Source organism: Perkinsus marinus (genome assembly GCF_000006405.1).
Source record: "Perkinsus marinus ATCC 50983 genomic scaffold scf_1104296954470, whole genome shotgun sequence".
NCBI classification, from domain to species: domain Eukaryota; phylum Perkinsozoa; order Perkinsida; family Perkinsidae; genus Perkinsus; species Perkinsus marinus.
The window spans coordinates 17,603-39,455 of NW_003208128.1; the positions used below are offsets into that span (position 1 = coordinate 17,603).

Here is a 21,853-nt window from a genome sequence, read left to right on the forward strand (position 1 = left end):
ATTATTATGACCTCTAGCAGATGCGTATCATCCCAGTGATGGAGGAAAAAAGTTTTGCTTTCCTCAGCTCAGCTCGGGAGTTTTGGGGTTTCCGAAGTTTACGCACGAATTCGAATAGAAATGTACAGAAGCCTACAAGAATTTCCCAAAATTTCTGTGAAATTTCTGAGTTAATTCTTGTTGGTTCTTATACATTTCTACCGATTTTTTTCGTAAACTTCTATGATTGAAAACACTCCTGAGCTCAGCAGAGGGAAACTCAGCCAGCGCGATATCTCGCGACACGAACACTACGTACACCATGTGCTACCAATCTGTCATCAAAACTGACCACATGCAGCTGATTATACGAATCCTCGTGCTCTGCTGGAGCTCAGCCTCTCGGGCATGCTGTGGAACAAAACACAAATTGGCATATATCATGTCCACATTTTCCCAATAATCCTAAATCTTCGAACCTTGCCCAAGTTCACAGCCCCACGACGAGGGGCTGTGGTACCCCAGTGCGGCATGACGAGCAACTTTACGTAACCACACAACTGCATCTGATTTCACACCATCGACTGCAATGCCTCTGTTTATGGCGAACTCAATCCCAGCAGCGTTCACGAAACTCTACGAGCCGACCATAGGCTGTGTTGACGTGATCAAAGGCGATGATGGCCCTGCCGCCTCGACAGGTCCTGAGGGCTTCCCTCCGTCCACGCCCTCCATTTCAACATCATCAGGTCTTGTGGCATTACCTGAGATAGCGCCTGAGTACTCCTGCAACACCCGCATACTCCAACCTCCTTGCGTAGCGGCAGTTGTTGCTGGGGGAGGCTCCTCATAGTGTTTGGTCAACAACTCTTGATTCCAATTCTCTGCAACATTCAACTGACGATGTTGTGATGCTGCTGATTTAAACATATCAAAGACGCCTCCTTCGACCTCAATAGGCAACTCCGGCATATTAGGAGGAGAGCATTCGCGTTGTTGGTAACTGACGGTTACTCCTCCCTCGAAAGGACCTCATTCGCCTCCTACATCTCGATACTCCCATTCGGCAGGGCAACTATCGCACAGTCGTGCCACGAGGCAGCGGCAGGAGGAGTCTTCAGAGCAGCTGTAGCCACTCCACAGATTGTCACTGGAGAAAGCTTGAGGGTTCCTAATAGGAAAAATACACGAAAAATAGAGGGTAAAACGTCACCTGCCGACCGGAGATCCAAGAAATTGACGGTACTAGGCTCGGGTTGGTCATCCGCCCAGCCCTCGGGCCCTTGGGGGAGCTCATGGCTTTGCACTATCCCGTCCGAGGACCTGTATGAGGGCGATGATCTCGGGAAGGGAAGTCCTTTAGTTACACTAGAGATAGGAGGAAGGAGGGATGCTGCAGATGCCCTTGGGACTCAGAAACGAGTATGGCTCTTAAACGACAAGTGTAGTTGAGGGGAATTGAACCGAGGATCTACAGATTGACAGCCAGACATGCTAACCTCCAGGCTAATAGAGAAGTTGACACTACTGCGGGATTTCTAGTCTTTCGACTCTTCGAACCACTGCTCCTCTCTCCACTCTCGTCCACCAGATAGCCCGACACTCGCGACCTAAATAGAACTCAAGACTACACAGGTTCGATTCCCACACCCGTTGAATACATATCGATTGCCATAATTCGCCCAACATTTGCTTCGCCTCCCACCAACAAAGTGTCGCCGTGTGTAGCAAGACAACGCACTGGGGAAGATATAGCCGACTTGAAACCTGAGCGGCTACTACTATCACCCTTCACAAAGAGCGCCCCCACGACTACATCTGAGGACTCCTCTGAGCTCACACTCAAGCCGCAGACTGCTTTCCTCGACATCGCATACGAGGCGAGCCACACCCACGTACCCACTCGAAGTCCCATAAGCCAAGTAAGAGCCATCCTCAGACTGACACAGTCGATGATACCGCCCCATACAGAGTTGCTGCTCACCAACTGCATCGCCGTAACACAGCCGAGATAGGTCTTTTTAGCTCCGCGATAGAGACAGTCCACTGGAGGGATGAGTCGGCGTACGGGGCGCTTCGTCCCTCTTCCACCTGTGTCCGAGGAAGCGTCAGTGGCCAAATCGGTGAAGTGGATCTTCCCACCGGCTGACCCAACGGAGATCTGTAAGGGGAATCTTGCTACCACCAGTGCGACGGGGAAGTCCTCACCAGAACATTGTAGCGACCGGCCTCGCGAGTAAGGATCGCGATGTGATCAATATCGCCGATGTCGATGGTCTTCCCTCCAACAGCTGGAATGTTACGACTGAGTAAAGAGGTTCCTACTCCAATAATGATGATGATGATACTAGTGTTCGTATTTCCCCTGCCGTGACCGTTTCCAAACTCGAACGGTTGAGTCCAACCCGCTTGTGACGATGACTGAGTGAGAAGGCATCAGGAGTACTGATGAGAGAATACTGATTCACCGCTAAATTATACAATTAAAAGACACATCTTAACGACGATTCTCGGGAAGTTCTGAAGGGTAACTACCTATGGCTGAGGTCAGAAGCCTCTGTTATGTGGTTGATGCTCGCCGTATTTTAGCACAGTGAAGATTCGTACTAACGTGTAAAGCGATAATTTTGGTAATGTGGTGAATTTTTAAGAACTCATTGAACGTGTTATACTTTTCACGCTGGCCTCAACTTTATATATCCTCAAAAAGTGAACCTCACTTGTTCCAACTGAGTTCACAGCAATGTCCGATACGCCCATGTTGTGACCGGGGAGCTCCGACACTTCCTCCACTTGCGGATGGTCATCACCTTCACAGCGATACCGAAAGACCTGCTGAATCTTAGGTTCAAGCGGCTAAGATACGGATGAGGTCCGAAAACTGACCAGTATTACCATCAAATTTTCCTCATTGGGAGAGCCCACCACAAGAAGCGAATCATCGCTACCGTATCGGAAGAAGCGAACGATTGACGCCGATGATGGACGGAAATTCCGCGGAGTGAAGGAAACGATGGGGGAGGGGGTAGCCATCGAAAAAAGGGACAATTTTCTACACAATGGGTACAAGTGATATTTTTTTGGAAAAAAAATGCATTTTTTCCGAAAACCAAATCCATGGCATATCTAAGCAAGTTTAGAGGGTTCCTGTAGAAAGAATCAGATTGATATGAACAGCCGTTAGGAAGCTAAAACTGCTACACGAAATTGGACCTTCAAAATGCGCGTACTGTAGCAGTGTTGAAAGAAAATACGTTTTGCTCTCCTCAGCTGCTGAGCTCAGGAATTTCCACACGATTGGGAGTAGGAGTGTATGAAAAACCAAATTCTAAAATTTCCTCCCAGAATTTTTCTATTGTCACCAACACACGTAGTTGATCATGTGCATATTTTCCCACATCGGATAGTAAAAATATGACTATCACAAACTCCACCGAAATGCTCAGCATAGTGGTTCATTAACCCTAGTCATCGTGGAATTCACTACCGCCTGAGAAATCACTAAAATGAATATCAAACAAACCCTCATGAATGATATCTGTCAATTTTGTGGTATACAATCTCAAAATTCACCACGACGAGGCGGCCCACCACAACAAAGTATCAGTGGAAAATAACATGTCGTCAGTTGTCATCATCATCATCATGATTCCCCCCGGTCAACTCTTCCAATAGAGCATCTGGAGAGCCACCATTACTACTACCAACACTAGATTCCTTTTCTCGTGAGGAGAGGGACTCATCCACACCAGATAGCTCTGACCCTACTGCTACGGAAACTCGGTCGTGGGCAACCATAGCAGTTTGTATTTCCAACTTCAATGACGCCTGACTCTCCTCTACAATAATATGTCGAATTAATTTTTCATACCACTCCTTCGTCAATTCGCGCCTCGAGGTCAGACCTCAACTGGTCAATCTGTCCATCGATCCTCCGTCCCTCTGCCATTAAAACGTCTGTGAATTCTTCCCTTAACTGTGCTGTTCCCGACTGACGGTGAATCTCCTCCAACTAACGATAAATCAATGAGTTCTTCAAACTTCCAAGATCCTCCGCTACTAACCCGGCGAGTGGTATCATTTTTGAAATCCTCCAAAAAAGCGACAAGACTACTACTGAGTCCATCCTTGAGGGCGTCGAATCTAAACCACGCATGTCTCAAAGCCCCCTGAAGGTTGAAGGCACCTGTCATTTAGATAGGTCTCCGGTTCGATTCCCCGTCGTGACAATTCTCTGGTAATATTTTCTATGTTACTCAATCGGGCCTCAAACGTATCTTTCGCCTGGCAACCTAAGATACCCTATCCCAGCACGATTAATACCAACCTCATCGCGAAACTGCATCCGCTTAACACTACGTTGTAGATCTGCTACTGTACGTTCCAGCTTGCGCCTTTCTTCGTATGACGACGACTACTGAATACAGCTTTAGAGGAGTGTCATCATCACCAATTAGGAAAAATATGCGCAGCCTCAACTACTAGTACGAAAATTCTGAGAGAAATTTTGGGGAAATTTTCGTTTGGGTTTTATACACTTCTACTCCAAGTCGTGTAGTGGTTGTCATTATGTAGTTAGGAAACTTGCCATCTCAGCTGAGATGAACAATCGCTACTACTACTACTACTACTACTACTACTACTACTACTACTACTACTACTACTACTACTACTACTACTACTACTACTACTACTACTACTACTACTACTACTACTACTACTCCTACTACTACTACTACTACTACTACTCCTACTACTACTACTACTACTACTACTACTCCTACTCCTACTCCTACTCCTACTCCTACTCCTACTCCTACTACTACTACTGCTACTACTACTACTACTACTACTACTACTACTACTACTACTACTACTACTACTACTACTACTACTACTACTACTACTACTACTACCACTACTTCCAACCACCCTTCGACAATACTCCTGTCACCCTTCCGTAATGCGGCAGTCTCCAACTCCTGTATTCTACCAACCATAGACCTGACCACCTCTCCATAGACCTCCCCCCCTAGACACACTACTACCTGTAGATGGGATCATCAGGGGAGATAAATCTCGAAGAGCTACTGCCTTCTCCACTAAGTGCTGCCTCGCATCGTTGGTGGACCTAAACCTGAGCATGCCAGGTAGAAACGATGCGTACTACTCTGTCGAGTGAAGTCTTGAGCTCCTCATGAGTAACGTATGCGCCATCCTGCCGTCTTGCTGGACCAAATATAACCATATCACCTTCGGAATTATTTTCCAAACCAGAGCGTTCCATACCATCCTTCCGCCACATCTACAATACAATACCCCCCTTCCACACCAACACAACAGTGACAAGACTACAGATGGTTTTACGATGTGACTTAAGTGCTTCGGATAATGGTGATGTGAGCTACGAAAAGTAATAGTAGCAACAATAACAACAACAACGAGGAGGATGATGAGGAGAGAGTACTTAGGGGACACTTAGTGACAACACCGGAATGGCAGATAATCACAATCAACATCAGCATATCTTTGCGCACGCGGAAGAATTTCCAACTGGGTATCCGAAAAAAGGTATGAAAATCTTCGCTGTGCGTAAAGATACCATCCTACGATCATCTACGGCTGAGTAAATCACAAGATACCACATCTCTCTCTTTACTCTCCCCTGCCTTAACCGACTATTATTTTCTCCCCACTGGAATGACCTTTTGATTCTGTTGACGGCCATTTTTATGCGACTTCACTTTAGCTTTCTTCAACACTATACCATGTGCTGCCATCTCGTGTGCTAAGTCCTCCTCTGCACTCGCGTTACCGTTATTATTAACCTCTTCGTTTTTAGGAGGAGACCCCCAAGGAGTAGAGGACGCAGATGAAGCTTTCACAGCTTTTACCGCCTTGGGCATCTGAGTGTTATTGCGTCACCATAATTTTTACACAAAAAATTTTTTCTATTACTTTCCCCATTTTCTTCTCTTTTTTCTTTTGTTTGTGCTGAACCGCCTCGCACGGGAGAGGGGCTGAGGTTAAACGTTCTTCATATTCTCGATCCAGCTCGGCCTGCATTCGCTCAGCGATTAAACGATCGTGCTCCTGAGAATCTTAGCTTCCACCATGGAAGATACAAAATAGGCCCAAAAGAGACCCTTTTTTCAATACCTCTTGCACCTTTTTATCCAAAATATTTGACGCTTGTTGCTGCTTCTGCTGTTGATGAAGATTCACCGGCCGAGGACGCTGACTCCCAATACGCGACTACAGCAGAAAGAATACTCTCACGATTCAGAGAATCACCCAGGAGCCTATATTATGTTAATATCATATGTTCCAGGGGAAACTCATTTTGAAATTTCTAAACGGCTAGGAAGAGCGCATTCTTCAATCAATTTCCGATGTAAAAATCATCACGAGATCAACATTTTCCGATTGTTATCAAACCCTAGGGAACGCTAGATGTGTCCCTGATACGAACGACACCCATTTTACCGCAAAGCCGCCGTAACCAGCCGCCTCTTGTGGAGTTCCCATACCATCTAATGCGCTTCGCACTGTCGAGAATAGAGGATCTCCCATAGGAGGATATGTCAACTCGGGTGGTGAAACCAACCGTTGCGCTGTACTCGACAACCGTTGAGTTGGCAATTCCTGGTTGTAAGTCGCTGGCTTGGAGCCCAGCCACGAGAGGTCCGCAACAGGACTCGTCATAACACGACTGAATGGAAGCGTGATCAGCATTGGAGGAATACTTGCTCACTTTCCTCAGCTGAATTCACGATACAAACTCAGGTAGAAGTGTGCGAAAACCAATCAAAATTTTCCCGAAAATTTCCTAAAAATTCTCCTATTACCAACGGGAGCATGTGCATATTTTCCCACATTAATCGTGATAGTTATAGAAGCTGCATTCCGATGCTTACCTATCCTCAAACATACTACTGGGTGGTATGTCACTCGATCTCCCGTCCTTGAGAAAATCGACTGTCGCTGCTGACGGTGATACACCAAAGAGGCCACCGGTAGTAGATGATGATGATCCCGAATGATCATAACCGTTAAGGACGTCTTTTACTGGATCGACTGGGGTGTAGTGCGAAGAAGCTCCACTTGGTGGTTGTTGTTGGAGCAGCATGAAATCTGAGCGGAAGAACATGATAGTAGTAGTAATAGTAGTAGTAGTAGTAGCAGCAGTAGTAGTAGTAGTAGTAGCAGTAGTAGTAATAGTAGTAGTAGTAGTAGTAGTAGTAGTAGCAGTAGTAGTAATAGTAGTAGTAGTAGTAGTAGTAGTAGTAGTAGTAGTAGTAGTAGTAGCAGCAGTAATAGTAGTAGTAGTAGTAGTAGTAGTAGTAGTAGTAGTAGTAGTAGTAGTAGTAGTAGTAGTAGTCGTAGTAGTAGTAGTAGTAGTAGTGGTAGTAGTAGTAGTAGTAGCAGTAGTAGTAGCAGTAGTAGTAGTAGTAGTAGTAGTAGTAGTAGTAGTAGTAGTAGTAGTAGTAGTAGTAGTAGTAGTAGTAGTAGTAGCAGTAGTAGTAATAGTAGTAGTAGTAGTAGTAGTAGTAGTAGTAGTAGTAGTAGTAGTAGTAGTAATAGTAGTAGTAGTCGTTTTGATAGTACCATCAGGAGTTGTGTTATTGTTTTCCTCAGCGCTGAGCTCCGGACCTGATACCACTTCTTTAGTGGTATAGTCAATAACCGTGTCGCTTTCGGGTGGCATGTCCCAAGTCGATATAGAATTATTTTCTTGCCAGAAAAAGTATCTATTATATTGTTCGTTCCAATAACGATACCATGTAGTTGTAGTAGTGGTAGAGGAGTAGTTGTCGTTGCCAACACCAGGGGAGGTGTCGAAAATGGATGGGTTACCACCAAAGCCGTGTGAGGGAGTTTGCAGTTGACTTGCCATACTTCGCAATAGAGAGAACTGATAATCGATTACGACAGGCTCTCACTGGACCTATTTTGTATCTTGTGCGCTCAACCTAAAGATACCCGGCGGGGATCCTCGAATAATTAACAATATAAAACCACTTCAAAGTAATTTGCAACTCGATTTTGCAACACATTACCATCTAAGTGGGAAATCTACTTTACCATTTTTCTACCAGAAAGTACAAATTCACCAAGCCGGGTCGAAGCTGATCCATGTGTCTATCGATATTAATGTTAAAGATTATCTGGGCGCGCGCTAAAACGAAATCTCAGAAAGGCTCAAGATGTGACGACGCGACCACTGGCGGGTAGTGTGGGAATGTATTACATGTGATGGTAAAAATATGGATATTCTGGGAAGGAAATGGCGAAGATAGGCGCTTGTCATTTCGTAATGGTATATTGAACCGTTTTAAATGGTGTTAATTATTCCGCCCCGGTTTATTCGTTTTTGAGTTGGTCTGCGTTACACGCACTGGACCACCCTCTGTCACTCCTATTATACTCTACCCTCTACTATTAAGGTATCGAGTTAAGTTGTGCGGTTACTCTCACACAGAGTCTAACAACAATAACCACTCGTAATTGCACAACAGGTGTGGAAAAGTTACAAGAGAACTTCTCGAATAACTGGCGAATCCTGTATACTGCGTTAAACGAAGATAGTTTATCATCATCATCTTCATCAACTGAAAGAGTTATGGTAGAGTTTGGTATTTGTTATCACCCTATTGAATAGGGCCTATTCTTACTGTCTGGCAGTGTTGGAGGAATATATATGTTCGCTTCCCTCAGTTGAGCTCAGGAGTTACAAATTCCTACACGAGACCGACTGGAAATGTACGGAAACGAACAATACTTTCCCTCGCTTGATAATTTATCACCGCTCTATTGATGAGTACCACTCCTTCACCAATTCAACTGGAGCGTTACCGGCTCGTGTTCGCCTTTCTAGATGAACATAAGTGAGTTTAGGAAGTTTGAGGGTACGACCTGTGATCGCTCATATATTGGATTTTAGTAGTAGCATTCATTTTGATTATATAAGTTCGGGTATTTTACTGTAGTCCGTGAGGAGTAAAAATGGGCAGAATTTGAGTGTTGTTTAATACCATCTCTCGTTGAAAGCGGTGTATTTCATACGTAGTGCAGGTGTGGAATAAGACTCTTATTAGATGAGTCTCGTCGAAGTCATATATTAATGTGATCAGGGAGGGGGTACTCGAAGTGGATAATAGCCTTGGCCATTTCATCCGACTGGCTGGCTTTTGTCCCAGCGACGAACAGCTGCAAAAACTGATAGAAAAACTGCAAAATGAGAAAGTGTGAATGAATAAGATGATTAGTAAGAGTTGCTTCGCTCCGCCTTTTTCAGGTGAATTATTTTGATTTTTCGAAGGCCGTTGAGGTCCTCTGTGATGAACTACTTATTGGGTGCAACTCGACGGTTATGTTCGACGAAACGTTAGATGCTCTGAAGCTTCTGGGTGATGGTAGGCGCTGGGATATTTTTCGCGCGCCACGAAATTACTCCAGTGAACGTATATACTGTACTATTTCAAAACATTAAAGCTATAATCGTGCGTGAAAAATTCACATTCTAAAATTCCTTTTACAATTCTCAATTATATAACCCCACTCTAGCAGAATCACCTCTCGATCTGGACTTGTTTTTTCTCAAAACAACTCAAAAATTATTTGAAAATCAAATTTGAATTCACAGTAATACAACGAATATGTAAAATACATATATACGCCTATAATATATGTATGAATATTACTCGTACTAGGCCTCCTCGATGAAGTGTTCAGCGAAATTCGGTGACTGAAACTCGATGGGCTTGAGCGCGATCAACCTTGTAGCGCGCGACATAGGTCTTCCGAGAGTTTGCGTATATCAGGAAATGGCATTTCAAACGATGTGGTATCTTTATCGACGCTTCGCTCCGCCTTGATATCTTGTGGTGATGATGATGAGCGCACTGCGAAGAATTTCGACAGAATGCTTCGTGAGACGGGCTACAAGGGAAAGGAGGAGGTGGGTTGTTACTGCATTACCGCGCGCCACGAAATTATTCCGGAAAATTTTAAATTTTATAACGACTGTAGTTTTCGAATTGGACGTGTTCAGGTGGACGCGTACGGATTTGCTGAGAAACTACTCGGCCTTGTTGAAATTGAAAAGTGATAATTAAAAATATAATTATGTTGTTGTGTAGTAGTGGTTCATTCATACAAGGTCGATGGAACTATAATGAGTAGTGGTTCATTCATACGAGGTCGATGGAACTATAATGAGTAGTGGTTCATTCATACAAGGTCGATGGAACTATAATGAGGAGTGGTTTGTTCATACAAGGTCGATGGAACTATAATGAGTAGTGGTTCATTCATACAAGGTCGATGGAACTATAATGAGTAGTGGTTCATTCATACAAGGTCGATGGAACTATAATGAGGAGTGGTTCATTCATACAAGGTCGATGGAACTATAATGAGGAGTGGTTTGTTCATACAAGGTCGATGGAACTATAATGAGGAGTGGTTTGTTCATACAAGGTCGATGGAACACTCCAACAGAACACTCTAACGCGTCTACTGGTGTTGTCCGTAGTCTTTCGTAGTGAACGAAGGTAGTTTGGGAAATCTCGACTTCAAGTTCATTATTACGTTAAAATGCCCAAACGACGACTCTTAAAGCGGACACGCTCACGGTCTTCATCCGTGTCGGACGATTCAGTGCAACAAGGATCTCCTAAAAGGCGTCTTAGGAAATGTAGCGAAGTCGGTGATGAAGATCTCAAGAGGTAGGAATAAGCCTCTGCCTCTCTTGGGTGTTTCCTCCGTTACCACTCCATTGCTACCTCGTTTGCAGATACCTTAGCTCATCGTCATCATCATCATCCTCCTCTTCTGATGATGGTGATGGGAGCTCCGATGGAGACCATATTGCCCCGTCTGTGAGGCCGGAGAGGAGGTGGGTTAGGGATGGGCCTTCATCATCTAGACATTAAAAATGTGAAGTCATGAATTACACCATCTTAGAAAATGAAAGAGAACCGGGGTATAATAAATGAAAATCATCTTGAAGTGAAGAGATAACTTTTCCTATAGAACGGTTAAATATATACCAGTGGGTACGGGATCGAAGAGTAACTAACGATAATGCTCACTGAGCATTGCTCAGGTACCAATTTACATACTTAAGTCCAACTCACTCAGCCATGAAGTCCTCTTATATGGAATTATATTGCATGGAACCTGTTCGCAATCGATTTTCGAGGAAAAAATTTTATGGCACTGTTCTATTTTTATGTACTTCGTGAATTCTTTCCTGTTCTCTATTGTTTTTGGGGAGATTTGGAAGTAGTGAACGCCTATGGTAGCACTGAATTTAATGTGATGTTATCGATGATGATGAATAGGATGCCCATGAGCAGAGCTTATACGTGTTGTTCGCTTCAGACGACTTTCGGTTTCGGACGTGAAGGGGGAGTTCAAACTGAGGAGGGTGATAGCTAAGGGAGGGTATAATGAAGCCTTTTCGGAGGATGAAAGCTTCGTGAATGATGATGATTATGAAGAGGAGGAAGAGGAGGAGGAGAGTTTTATAAACGACGACACTTCAAATGAGGAGGAGAGTGTGTCCGTCGGAGTAGCGCATTGGGAGAATCGGTCTGCATCAGGTGAGGAGGGTTCGGACGGAGGAGTCGTGGCCCGATATAATTTGATTAATGAGAAGATGGATGAGGAACGGCAGAAAAAACGGCAGTCGGCTGGTCTTACGGTGGGGGCAAAAATAAGGTCTCCAGAAATAGTACTTGCTAAACGTCACTGCGCCACGAAATTATCGGCCTTAGGCGTTCCATGAGTATCTTGAATTCCTCACGGTCTCTATGTGCGAGCCGGATGCTGAAATGAATGAGAAATACGCGGCCTCGGTTAAGCGTATTGAAGGGGAGCTGGAGCAGGCTAGATCGGCTAGGAGCACTACAGCTTGGGATGCTCATGGAGGTGGGAGAGGGGAGGGAGTGTCACCACCCGTTTCACGTGAAGTGGCGCGATTCTCTGTGAAAAACGCAATATTCGCGGTCATATGTAGTAGTCGTGAAATATATATTTCAGTAGTGCTTTTGATATCACTAGGGTGAAACTACAGTGTTGTTCGCCAACGTAGGTCGCTATCGTCGTGGACTGGATTTGTATCCGGATTTAATCTCAAGACCTACGCAGATAAATGAGGAGAGCACGAGACTGCTGAGGAGGTGCGTGCGCGGGTTCGATTCCGGGTGGTGGTATTTTGATGTATTGTTAGAGAGGGAGACTGTTGTTTGGCGTGCAATCGACGACGATGGAAGTTGGATGCACGCCTGAATGGGAGAATGTGCGACTCGAGGAGGGTCTGGGACGGAGATATCAGATAGTAAGCAGCTCAGTGATGACTATGGTCGTCGATTTGACTATGGCCACAGTTGGTACCGATCCTATGGAATGACGCCGTTACTGTCAACTGGATTGGAAGGGGGAGAGACTCCAGCTCAGGGCCTCACCTCCAGCGATGCTGAGGAGGATGATGAGGGAGTTGATGAAGTGCGGCATTGGATGTTGGATAATTGGTCCATCTAGGGAAAACTTGTCGGAAGAACTCTGAAGACTATCAGTGAGAGCTACTCTCCAGTTATGTGACACAGGATAGGTTTCAGTTTTTAGGTTTCTGCAGCACTATAAGGAGAGATTGATGTTTCGCATTTATGTTAAACTGAAGAATGCGGTGACTATCATCAGTAGGACGGAGATGGCGTTGGCGATACTGAATAGAGATGATAAGAATTGGAAGCAGTGGAAGGTGGGCTCCTCTAAGTACATCGAAGTTGTTGACAAGGAGCATGCTCCTTGTTGTAGACCGCACTATTTGAGGAGTACACCAGAGTCACCGATACGGCTTTTAATGCAGCTGAATACAAACGAGTCCGCAATGAACTGATGGTTGACAAATTCGGCAAATAACGATGATTGGTCTATTGATTAGCAAGCTTACGAGCTGTTTCATGTCCGGAGTAGTTGTTCGCCTCAGTAATGGATGAAAGTCGCTACCCGGATTTGAACCGGGGTTGTCACGGCCACAACGTGACGTCCTAACCGCTAGACGATAGCGACCTGATTTCGAAGGTTCTTGAGATGGGAAGCCCACCGCAACTGTGGCGTGTAGCTCTCAGAAACAGTAACTTGTTATCATCTCTTAACTCGCAGTGATGCTCCGTGATAATAGGACTGCTGCTATCAGCGAAACTCAGAGGCGATCGCTCACCAAGTTCTTCGTCGGTCTTTTCGGAGCCGTCCTCATCGTCACTGAGTGCGCTTTCGTAGTAGGAGTGCTGCAGGTAGGTACCCTAGGGGTACTACTCTCGAAATGAAGTCCACAGCAATTCACTTCCGCGTAAACGCCTAACGCGTAACTGTCTATGTCAGAAGCTGATGCGAGCGGATGGTGCGTGACGTGCTAGAGGGGGTAAAGTGTGCAACACAACTCCAGGCTGGCCCAGTCATGATGGCTTCCATGATTGCAGTACGTTAGTGCTGAGTTGAGTTTATGAGTTTTAGTGAGCTGAGAATGGTATTGAGAGGTAACTCAGGACATTCGCGTCCACGTGAGACCATGGAGAATAGACCAGTGCAAGACACACGTGGTGTTAACTCAACTTAAGTTAGAACAGTCGAGTGTTCCGGGTTCACTTGAGGTCTCAGTGGACTCGACCCTCATCACAAACTGTACCGAATCTCGTTTCGTCAAATAAAACAGAATTGTCGGTCATACGATGAGCGTCAAATTTGATCCTTGAGTTCAAGACCAACCTGGATAGGTATTCGCAAGAAAAGTTTCCTATTATGGAGAACAATTTGTGTCCTAGTGACTGGTACGTCTCAGTTCTGTCAACTGTCAGTCGTCAAGTCTGTGGCCGAGTTTGCTCGCGGTTGCTGTTCCACATTTACCAACCGCTGGTGCTAGCGGCTCGTTAGGCGTAGCTCAGTTGAACAAGTTGATTCCATCAACTCCAACTTGGAGAAAAGTATAGAACATTTCTTGTCCATTATGACGCATAGAATCCTGATGGGATTCTATGATGGGAGTCTACACCAACCTGTACGACCGGTGTTTCGCAGGTCGAATTATTTACCTCGAGGAGCGTGAGTATCATTTATGTTGTAGTTGCCAGCTCTAGCTCAAGATATGAATAGTCGGCAAGTCGACACTGGCTTTCGCACGATGAGTAGAACAATGATGGGAACTGCCCTTGCTCTGAGATGCATGCTGTGGGCTCTCAGTGATAATGAGAAATACCGAAAACACGGTGTCGAGTGACACTTATATATTCTTATCTTCAGCACGTTGGTTTGAGTGAAGTTTATACTGTGTGTAGGCTTGATCTTCTCAACTGGAACTTACCCCACATGAGGAATCGCCCTCCTGTTCACCATCGAAATTTCACAGTGCCCCGTTCTGGAACGCGGCTTCCTGATCATAGCAAAAATTCTTTCTCCAGCCTGCAGTCTGTGACACTTCAATCGTCACTGCCCACAATTATGGACAGCGACGCGTCCTCCGTGAGATACCCATTAATGATGCTCAACGATAAACCCGCTCCTCTTACGCCGCCTTAGGCTCGAACATGATCGCCTCGGCCAGGATGTCGTTGTAGCTGAGAGTGCGTGCTACTTCGATATGATTCGATAGTTCAACCACCATAACCCCCTAATGAAAGGTTTCCAACCAACTACGAACGCAACAAGCGCTATCCCTGTCTGAGCATGATACTGGACAGGGTCAGTAAAGTAACATGATGCTTCATGGAGTAACATGATGAACAACAATCATCCTCTCACTCCTCGACGATGACGAGGCTTCTGCTTTCCACTGTGCGGTTTGGTAGTCGTGGAGTGAACAGTGAATAGATTGGTGGACTCGTCTGAAGGTCGAGTTTCCGAATAGTTATTGCCAGCTCGTGAAGCACCTCGAGGGGTCCTATCAACATCACTGGGGTACCTGGTCTCCGGCATATCCCCTTCGTTATTATAAACGCCTTCGACGCCCATCACCTTCGGGATGTCTTTCGTCGTGGATGATTCCTCGGGGAGACCATCAGTGTGGAGCTCATGAGTGGCCTGACCGTCGCTGTCTCGAGGCGCTTCAATGGCGGTGGTGATATATTCTTCTTCAACTCGTCTCCCATCGAGTTCTTCTCCACTGCTGCTACACTCAAAGTCGTAGTCGTAGCTCACATCGTTGCCCGACGACGATGCGGCATCCTCGGATACCATGCAGTGGGCCTCAGACGACGTGGCGGCGTCCGTCATTGTCCCGGAGTCGTCTGACTCATAGCTCGGAGTAATTCTCTCGTGTGCATTAAATAGATCGGCGGCGCTCGGAGTTTGGCCTCCCTCATTCAGAACCTTGTAAAATACCAACCAAGTCTTCGTATCGGACAAACAGTGCGCGACGATGATGTGATACCATAATTAGACACACTTCATAGGGTTCATCAGATGCTCGAGGACTATCATCAACTCTTGGACTGTCTGCCCGGAGAGTCTCACCTGATGCTGCAAAAACGAATTTCACGAGCGGTCACAAATGTCTTACTTGAGCTCTTGACGGAAGGTTCCATTCGGTGGGCGAGTGACGATGTGAGGTTCTCTGGGGGAAGGCGAAGACGCTTCGTTGCAGAGCAGTCGTTGGCCGAAGCATCGCCGACCTTCTTAGGACGTTGGATGCACCAAGAGGCGGCGTGTGACTGATGGGCTCCCATAGAGAACAAGTAAAGCCGAACCGGTGGAGCAGCTGTTCCTTCTTCTGAGGTCATCCCCTATGGTCGGACACAACATAATGCATTCGGCGTAGTCCCTTCCGAGAGTGGAATTAATGCCTGTGTTGTGCTTCGGAAGACTCCTGGTGTACTCTTCATTCGCTATGAGGTATACTCATAAGACGTTACGTCTCCCGCTCATATCTATACAGTTTCACACAACGTAAACGGTTTCGTTTCAATGGTATCTGTTCTCAGTGCGCTCGGATCTGGAACCGCTCACCCGAGGGTTTGTTTCTCCGAAAGAGACAACTGACGACTCGGACTCATATTATCACGTAAGATGTACTCCAGGCTGCGTTGATGCTAAGTTGATAATATCTCTTGCTGCGCTCTGATTCCTAGTCTAACCTTACCATGTAACTAACTCAAAACGGAACGAAGATCGCGACGTCGCTTGAAATCAATTGTAGTACCAACCGTCGAGAAGGCGTGCTGTTGGTAGGGGTTTTGAATACGGAGTGGAGTCGAGTGGTTGCCCAGAAACTTCTACTCTGATCTGGCATCCTTAGATCATGAGCAGTAATCGTGGGGAAAACACCCGTGTGAAAGAAAGTTACTTCGGCGATTTGACCACGAAGCTCTACTTCTGATGGTGACTTCAAAATAATTTTCGAATGAAGTCACGAGACATAAAGTTATTTAACCTTGACGGCATATCTGTGAAGCGGACTGGTAGTCGGAGATACACTTTTGTAGGCCAATCTGATGCCACGACTCGGAGCCGTAGTAACACATGACCCACGAGAAGAAGTTGAGACCGATATGTGTACCACCGGCTTCAAAGAAGTAATCAAACTTATCCTTAGACAGAACATGATCACGAACATAGTCGAGAGCAGTCGAAAGCTGATTGTAAGCGTAGAGGATACCTCCATTGGGGTTGTCAAGGCGATCGCTGTAGTAAGCACACATCGACGTCTTACTACAGGCTCCCGAGTTGCAATCACCTTCCGCCAAAAAAGTGATCTTAGCCTTGTAATTGGGATAGTAGTTATTGTTACAGTTGGGACAAATTTTGGTCAGGAAGACTACGAAAAAGTTGATAAGTCGCGGGGAGGTGTTGGCGAAGGTAAGCAGAGTAACGTGATCAGCCCTGAACATAATCTGGTCCACCAGTTTCCTGTCAGTGTTGTAATAGTTCATCGTAACATCAAGGGCTATGTTGTAGGGCTTGAACTGTGGGTCAGTCTTGAGCGCATCGAAAGCATCAAATATCTTGTACCACGTAGCAAGATCAAGCTTGACATGGAAGCTGATACCGAGACTACCCATATCAGGGTTGCCGTACTTGAGGATGAACTCCTTAAAGACACGAACGAAATCGGGGGCCCATTTCTTATCGTCGCCACCACCTTGAGCATAGAAAAGGTAGAACCTTGCAGAGTTTCCGCTGACCTTGCGGAAGTTGGCGATGAGCTCGGCCAGTCTCTCAGGGTGGATAATCTTGCCCACGTTAGAGGCATCGGCCACGTTGAGGTAAACATCACCACGGTTGTAATCCTTTGACACGTCGGACTTGAAAAAGTCTATGAAGGTCGTGTCCTGACCAGTCCAGTAGGCTTGCCTCCAAGAATAGGTTGCCATATTCTTCGTCTCCGAAGATGGAGGACAGTCGAGTCGACCCGCTTCACTGAAGTAAGCAGCGACGACGACAATGACGAGGAGGAGGATGTAACGCATCGAGTACGATCAACTCTAACGAAGGGGAATCTCAGGGAGAGACATGTCGAAACCGCCGCCACTCTCGAGGGAGAATCTCAAAGATTTCACGCATGCTTGGGTCACGCAGAAAACTCTGCATTTGAGACGTGAAGCCAAACATGTCCCGATCCAACCGGAGGCAATATTGGATTAGTTTGAACTCAATCCATTCAGATTTCACTCATTGTGCGAGACAAACCTTCGCATATCAGCTGACAGGGCTACAGTGAGTCTATCATGAGACCCTCAGTGGAACATAACACCGCTACAGCAGGGCTGATCCGCACAGCAGTCACCTATCGCAAGCTGTCCCCGTAGGCGCATACGAAGGGGGATGGTCTACTCTCTGATCATTGGAAAGGTGCTTCCGACATACTCGGTATCTCGGATCCATCAAGGCCGTGATATGAACCTCATTTGCGCGGTTCCATCTCGGGAATAGGTGTGTTGAGTGGCGAAATGCTGTGGTGCTACACACACGTGATGGCGTGAACCCACAAACGACGGCACAAAGCTGCGAGTGTTGGGGTATCAGTTGATGAACTCGAAGAACAACACAACAAGGGAAGTCGAGCTAGAGCAACTAATACTACGACCCTAGGACAATAACAATAAGCGCACTACCTGCACTTAGTTCTGTACGATTACACACACTTAGCAGCACAGTAATCGATATTGGGCTCATTCGTTATAAAGAGGGAGGCGGATGTTTGATGAGATAACAAGGGTGCAGGCAAACTGGACCCACAACACAAGACCACTGCGAGCTCGTGAGTTCTTATTAGATGTAAAGCGAGTCTAATACTCGAGCTGTCATCCTTACACAGGAGCACTAAGAAATTCAGTCTTTGAAATGCGATGAGGTGCTCTGATTAATCGTTGCTGTTCTGCAGCGGCTGCAGCGAAATCGCCGCGTGAGTAAAAATCCGTGCCGTACGCACCGTGCGAGACCCCGACAAACTGCGGCCAGTTATCGCATTGTATAAGGTGATTGAATGAAATTGAAAGTTCTATGACGAATTCGAAGGTTCGAAAGTCGAAACTAAAAGTTCTATTAACACGAACTTGAACTTCCTATCGACTTCGGACGAACTTGTTCTATGACTCTATCATAGAGTCTCTATGACGAATGTTCTATGACGAAGTTGAAAGTTCTAATTATTAACTCGTACTGATATCCTGAATCAGGATTCCTGATACTAGTAATTGTCGTTACTTTCACCCTGATACCTGATGAAACTTTCATCATGAAAGCTGAATCGTCAAGTTCTTTGTGGTTCACTTCAGAGCCGTTGAGCATTCCACCACATTGGGAGTACTATAGATGCCCCCCAGTTGGGGCCCCAACCCTCATTTTGTCCGATCTGATCGGACCGATCAGTACTTGCCACGTACTACATGGCATGGGTTTTTCTATCTTCTCCACGAGCCGATCCTCATGAGAGCAAATACTTGTTTTCGGAGGATGAGCTGAACTTTTTTTGATGCTATTGGATGTATTGTGAAACGTCGTTTCTGCTTCAGTGTTGACCTCTCACACAAGGCAACGCAGCGTTATTGTGCGTAAAGTTCAAGAGCCATATCCGTTCAATGTAGAAGAAGCACTACTTTTGCTTCAATTAGCCGCCTTATCGCTATCTCTGCAGTTTACTGTTCATCAGTTTATTATTTATAGTTTAGCTGTCCTCAGTGTTGTTGGTGACAGAATACTGCGTCGTGACGACGCCGTCGTCCTACATCTATTATTGAATATCGCGTTTAACGGAATAACGAAACAACGGACTCAAATGGGATCATCTGGAGGCATAGGAGATCCCTGATAGACTTCGACTGCTGCTCGACCTCGCCTGTCCAGCGAACCCAGCTTAACCAGTTGAGATACCGGCTCATAACGGCTCAATGCTCGGTATAGCACATAGTGTTGGAAGAGAACTATGATGCCGTGAAGAGTACTTGCGGTTCCGATAAGCATCTTAGGCAGATTTCCAGGGACGGTGTGTATATCACTATGATAGACCGCATCAAGTATGTTCTGAACTTCAATGTTCAGAATCTGAAGGCCACTGAAGAGGGCTCCAGCAATGTCCATCATCGGAACTTGAATCTCTAGACCTGCTGCTCACTTCCGCCGATGATACATTATAATCGGCGGTATGTATCTTACAAAGGTTATAATAACCTTGATAGTGTCCAGGGACTGAACAGGTGTACTCAACGCTGTTGAGCCGTCAGTGTTCATGAGCGAATCCCAAGGCGAAAATTGCAACCAGGCCAAGGAGGACAGATATAGAAAATTATTTTTCAAAAATAGCACTCGCTATGATAACAAGCGCCCGAGTCCACCTCGCGATCATCAAAAGACTCCCCATATGTGTGTCAGTTCATAGACCTGGTCTATGAGACCAACGCCGTGACCGGCTGTACTAGACGTAATGCGGAGATTCTAGTCAGCGGCTAACAGCAACTTGATGAACTCTTCGTTGCGTTATTCAGCTAGCCTGAACGCTGTCTGTGACTGGGACTCCCAGTGATTCTCTCACTTATTAACGTATTACCGTAATACTTTTACGAACAGAACTCTCAACCAAACAGATACCTTTGGTTGACTAGATGATAGGTATTGAAAGTCAGGTGAACCGAACGCTACCCCTGTGAAGTCAGGTACTTGAATCGTCGGGCTATCGTGCTGTCGGGCAGGGGGAGGGCTTCAACAAACTCGTATCACAACCCAAGAGAGGCAAGTTTAGAGATGCCCCTCAACTCTCAGCTTGCAGAAGACCTCAAGCATGGAAAAAGTGGAAAATGTCGAAAATTACTCAATCTCCAAAGGCTTCGAGTGAACTTAGTCACGCAGGACTCCTACTCCTCGATGACATGGCCAATGGCGACGAAAAAATAGTGCCGGCGAAAATATGTTTTGTTGGAGAATCAGAATAGATTTTCCAATCAAATAATAGAAGCTCCCAACTGCGAAGGGTTGGCATTCTTAACCATGAGCGTTAAAGAATGCGCACAGCTTAGTTTTCCCTGTATTGAGGCAGACAGCTCCCTCTTGACAATCGGCCCCCTGAAGAGTGATGAACAGCTGTGATTAAGAAGAGGAGAGAATAGCCTTGTGGCACGAAGTAGCAGCTCCCACGAGAAAGCGAAGCTACTTGGAGCCCTACAATAATCATGTAGCATTCCCGAATGATCAAAACTACATACAGATACTTTCTACTATGTGATCCAGATCCGATAGTAGTCCGCTTCAAGAGGAACTATAAAGCAGCTGAGAAATCCGACCAATGACCTACAGTTTCACACGGAATCAAGCACAGTGGGAGATTCCCATCATGCACGGGTTCGCCCTTGGCTGGGGCAGACGGACACTCCATTGCCACGGGGACGATCGGCATGCATACCGAGTAGCGAGGATCCTAAGTGGAGGATTTATTCACCGAACAAACTGTTGAGTTTCAATCGATAGTTCGTCCTCGGAGAGAGGTTTGTCTCACCTTAGAATACACGCCAGGGTACTGTCCAGTGCCGTTCACTGTTGGGCAAGTCTTATCAGCAAGGACTGGGCCGTACAGCTGGTTAGGGGGATACCTAAATACACCCTTCTTCCAGTGCTCGTTGAGTTTGCGAAAGTCGCTAGTAGCGACATCTGAGTCCACATAGCGGCTCGCTATGAGAACTCAGAGGATCGCTAGGAAAGGAGTAACAGTACGGTCAATAATGTGTGATTAGACATACTCCAGGGTCATCTGCTCATGGAGGACCACAGCCTCGGTCAGTTGTCCAACAATCACGCATGCGAAGATGTAGGCGCACGGCTTCATCAAGGACATTGGAACGTACTAAAGTGAATACTCATTCTGCATGAGTCATGCATCATGACTCTCAACCTCGTGTGGAAATACTACATCAGGGCCCGCAATTCGCGAGGGAAATCCACGCAGCTTTCACGTGAATGAGCCGAGCCGCGTGAGATCCGAAAGCTCTGGTATTAAACCGGACGACTACCTAGTAGCTTCACGGTTTTACTTTAACAAGTGGAACCGAAAAGTATGTCACCGTATTACGGTGAACGTAATGGCAACACGCCCCCAAACCGACTTACACTGTTATAGCACATGGAGGTATCAGTTCGGGTATAAAAGTCTCTCCTCACTGAGGAGTCCTCAGCTACTTGTAACTCATCCTAGTCTCTTACCCGACATATGGCTATAGTAGAATGTAAGCATTGTAAGAGAGTGGACAATCTCGGAAAGTGTAGTCATTCCACCACGTAGGAGGCTGACAGTGTTACATGCGATTGCTCCTGGTCCCATTCACACCGGATTGTACATACGTGTGTAGTCCAGTACCTGTAACCCACAGCAAAGTGAAAAATGTATCTT

General features: G+C 46.0%; 6 protein-coding genes and 1 non-coding gene across 7 annotated transcripts; 2 read left to right on the forward strand and 5 right to left on the reverse strand.

The window, feature by feature from the left end:
• Positions 1–606: 606 nt before the first annotated feature.
• Positions 607–3,928, reverse strand: Pmar_PMAR003260 (hypothetical protein; the record flags this gene model as incomplete). Its single annotated transcript, XM_002776079.1, has 13 exons — positions 607–743; positions 789–982; positions 1,027–1,150; positions 1,193–1,302; positions 1,347–1,450; positions 1,508–1,589; positions 1,641–1,746; positions 1,796–1,919; positions 1,964–2,140; positions 2,188–2,300; positions 2,700–2,789; positions 3,684–3,807; positions 3,851–3,928. The coding sequence occupies 13 exons, from the start codon at positions 3,926–3,928 to the stop codon at positions 616–618; spliced, it is 1,554 nt and encodes a 517-aa protein (XP_002776125.1). The 3' UTR covers positions 607–615.
• Positions 3,929–5,414: 1,486 nt separating this feature from the next.
• Pmar_PMAR003261 (hypothetical protein) lies at positions 5,415–7,687 on the reverse strand (the record flags this gene model as incomplete). The annotated part of the gene is made up of 6 exons (XM_002776080.1): positions 5,415–5,885; positions 5,938–6,072; positions 6,139–6,234; positions 6,466–6,691; positions 6,897–7,113; positions 7,588–7,687. 6 exons carry the CDS (start codon positions 7,685–7,687, stop codon positions 5,661–5,663), a joined length of 999 nt encoding a protein of 332 aa, XP_002776126.1. The 3' UTR covers positions 5,415–5,660.
• Positions 7,688–8,796: 1,109 nt separating this feature from the next.
• Pmar_PMAR003262 (calmodulin, putative) lies at positions 8,797–10,090 on the forward strand (the record flags this gene model as incomplete). Its single annotated transcript, XM_002776081.1, has 5 exons — positions 8,797–8,867; positions 9,114–9,225; positions 9,278–9,395; positions 9,804–9,940; positions 10,034–10,090. The coding sequence occupies 5 exons, from the start codon at positions 8,797–8,799 to the stop codon at positions 10,088–10,090; spliced, it is 495 nt and encodes a 164-aa protein (XP_002776127.1).
• Positions 10,091–11,215: 1,125 nt separating this feature from the next.
• Positions 11,216–12,397, forward strand: Pmar_PMAR003263 (hypothetical protein; the record flags this gene model as incomplete). The annotated part of the gene is made up of 6 exons (XM_002776082.1): positions 11,216–11,268; positions 11,368–11,543; positions 11,589–11,689; positions 11,763–11,916; positions 12,080–12,171; positions 12,218–12,397. 6 exons carry the CDS (start codon positions 11,216–11,218, stop codon positions 12,395–12,397), a joined length of 756 nt encoding a protein of 251 aa, XP_002776128.1.
• A 590-nt stretch (positions 12,398–12,987) lies between these two features.
• Positions 12,988–13,059, reverse strand: Pmar_PMAR003264. Its single transcript has one exon. It is a non-coding gene; the product is annotated as a tRNA-His (tRNA).
• Positions 13,060–16,150: 3,091 nt separating this feature from the next.
• On the reverse strand, positions 16,151–17,464 carry Pmar_PMAR003265 (hypothetical protein). The gene has a single exon (XM_002776083.1). It carries the CDS (start codon positions 17,445–17,447, stop codon positions 16,407–16,409), a length of 1,041 nt encoding a protein of 346 aa, XP_002776129.1. The 5' UTR covers positions 17,448–17,464; the 3' UTR covers positions 16,151–16,406.
• Positions 17,465–20,454: 2,990 nt separating this feature from the next.
• Positions 20,455–21,301, reverse strand: Pmar_PMAR003266 (hypothetical protein; the record flags this gene model as incomplete). The annotated part of the gene is made up of 4 exons (XM_002776084.1): positions 20,455–20,535; positions 20,765–20,887; positions 20,966–21,059; positions 21,207–21,301. The coding sequence occupies 4 exons, from the start codon at positions 21,299–21,301 to the stop codon at positions 20,455–20,457; spliced, it is 393 nt and encodes a 130-aa protein (XP_002776130.1).
• Between the last annotated feature and the right edge of the window lie 552 nt (positions 21,302–21,853).